This window comes from Apteryx rowi, unplaced genomic scaffold (genome assembly GCF_003343035.1).
Source record: "Apteryx rowi isolate R43461 unplaced genomic scaffold, aptRow1 scaffold_432, whole genome shotgun sequence".
Taxonomy (NCBI): Eukaryota; Metazoa; Chordata; class Aves; order Apterygiformes; family Apterygidae; genus Apteryx; species Apteryx rowi.
The window spans coordinates 127,091-128,531 of record NW_020450686.1 but is presented as its reverse complement, the minus strand read 5'-3'; the positions used below and the strand labels follow the sequence as shown (position 1 = coordinate 128,531).

The window sequence follows — 1,441 nt, the reverse complement described above, 5'->3', positions numbered from 1 at the left end:
GGGGGGAATGACTAATTCCCTAAGAAATCAGAGAAAATAAAGTAGTTTTTGTAAAAGCAGATATGCGTTCTTAGTTTACATCTGGAATATAACTTATTATATTAAACTTCAGATCTGAAATTGAGTAACAAATTAGAACTATTAAAACTATCTCTTTCAACCCGAGAGATTCACTCTGAGATTAAAGAAGCAAATATAAGCACTGACAGCAATGGTCTATAAAGAAAAGTAAGCCTGATATTTCATGACAGCCTGTTCAGTGCTTACCAGGTATGTGCCACGGTGAAACGCCGTTGTTTTGGTATGTTGCTATTCAAAAGCATCCTGCGTAAAAGCCTCGGAGAATTTCGAGGAGAAATAACTGGAGACAACCGGGGAGAAGCAGAYGAAGACTTCCTAGATGTCCTGGGTTTTCCATGTTGCAACAGGTTTTCCCTCAGGGTCTTCACAAGATCTTCATTTAACCATGGATTTTGACAATGTGAATTATCCACTTCAGGAACAGTCAAGGTGTCTGGACTTGTCTGCTGAGCCATGTTTTTCCCAAGTAAGTTTGTTATTAAGATCTAATACAATCTAATACTAGTTTGACTGCTTAAAATATTTTCTTTCTAAATCAGTTGCAAAGAAGCGTGCAGAGCTTCAACTCCAGTTCAGCCTAGTCTGTTTTCAACATGGTGTCCCCTGCTCTCAGCGTCTCTGTATAGATAATGATCTGCAAAGAAAAAAGCAAGCTAACTCCCCGCAGAAACCTATTAAACATTACCCCTCCTCTCACAACCCTGTTGCCAAAGAGTGCTTACTAGCTATCATAGCAAGTGAGCACGGGAGGAAGAAACTGCCTTAGCACAGGCTTTGTCGGAGCTATAAAGCTGCCTGTTAAACTATTGGAACTAATGTGCTGCAGCTGCTTCAGTGACTTCTGGTTATGTACATAAAAAGTGCTGGAGGAGGGCTTAAACAGCAGATGCGTGCTCATTTGTTCAGTTATTCTTTCCGTTTGCTTATTCCTGAATCTGCAGGGAGGTTGAGAAGAAGAGGGAATGTCAAATATCGTCTTCTGGTTCTTCCAGGATCTTTGGTGTTTATCTTTGTGGTCCCCATTTACAAATGAAGATTACAAACTTTTATCTCTTAAGATAACAAGCAACCGCTAAAATCATATTGTGTAAAGGTTTCCCCCCCTCCTCAAAAAGGCAGGTTCATCACAACCACTTTTCATATGCATTTAGGAAACACTAGTACTGTCTAGCTTACTTTTTCCAGAAATGAAAAACAAATGTGAGGCTAAGATCTGCACAAAAAACAAAATCAGACTATAACAACTGCTGATATCTGTTCAATGAGATATTTTTTGTATATCATCATATCATGACCACTACTTGGGCTAGGAAAGTGCCTTATTTCTATTCACAGCTGGTGATGAAACAAACTGTCTAAT

At 39.1% G+C, this 1,441-nt stretch overlaps 1 protein-coding gene across 1 annotated transcript in view; it reads right to left on the bottom strand.

Annotated features, from left to right (window-relative positions):
• PDE4D (phosphodiesterase 4D) overlaps positions 1-536 on the bottom strand; it is a 371,205-nt gene extending 370,669 nt beyond the window's left edge. Inside the window, exon 1 of the mRNA XM_026076480.1 lies at positions 268-536. Coding sequence (XP_025932265.1) covers positions 268-536 — 269 coding nt within the window. The remainder of the gene's footprint in view (positions 1-267) is intronic.
• Positions 537-1,441: the final 905 nt, after the last annotated feature.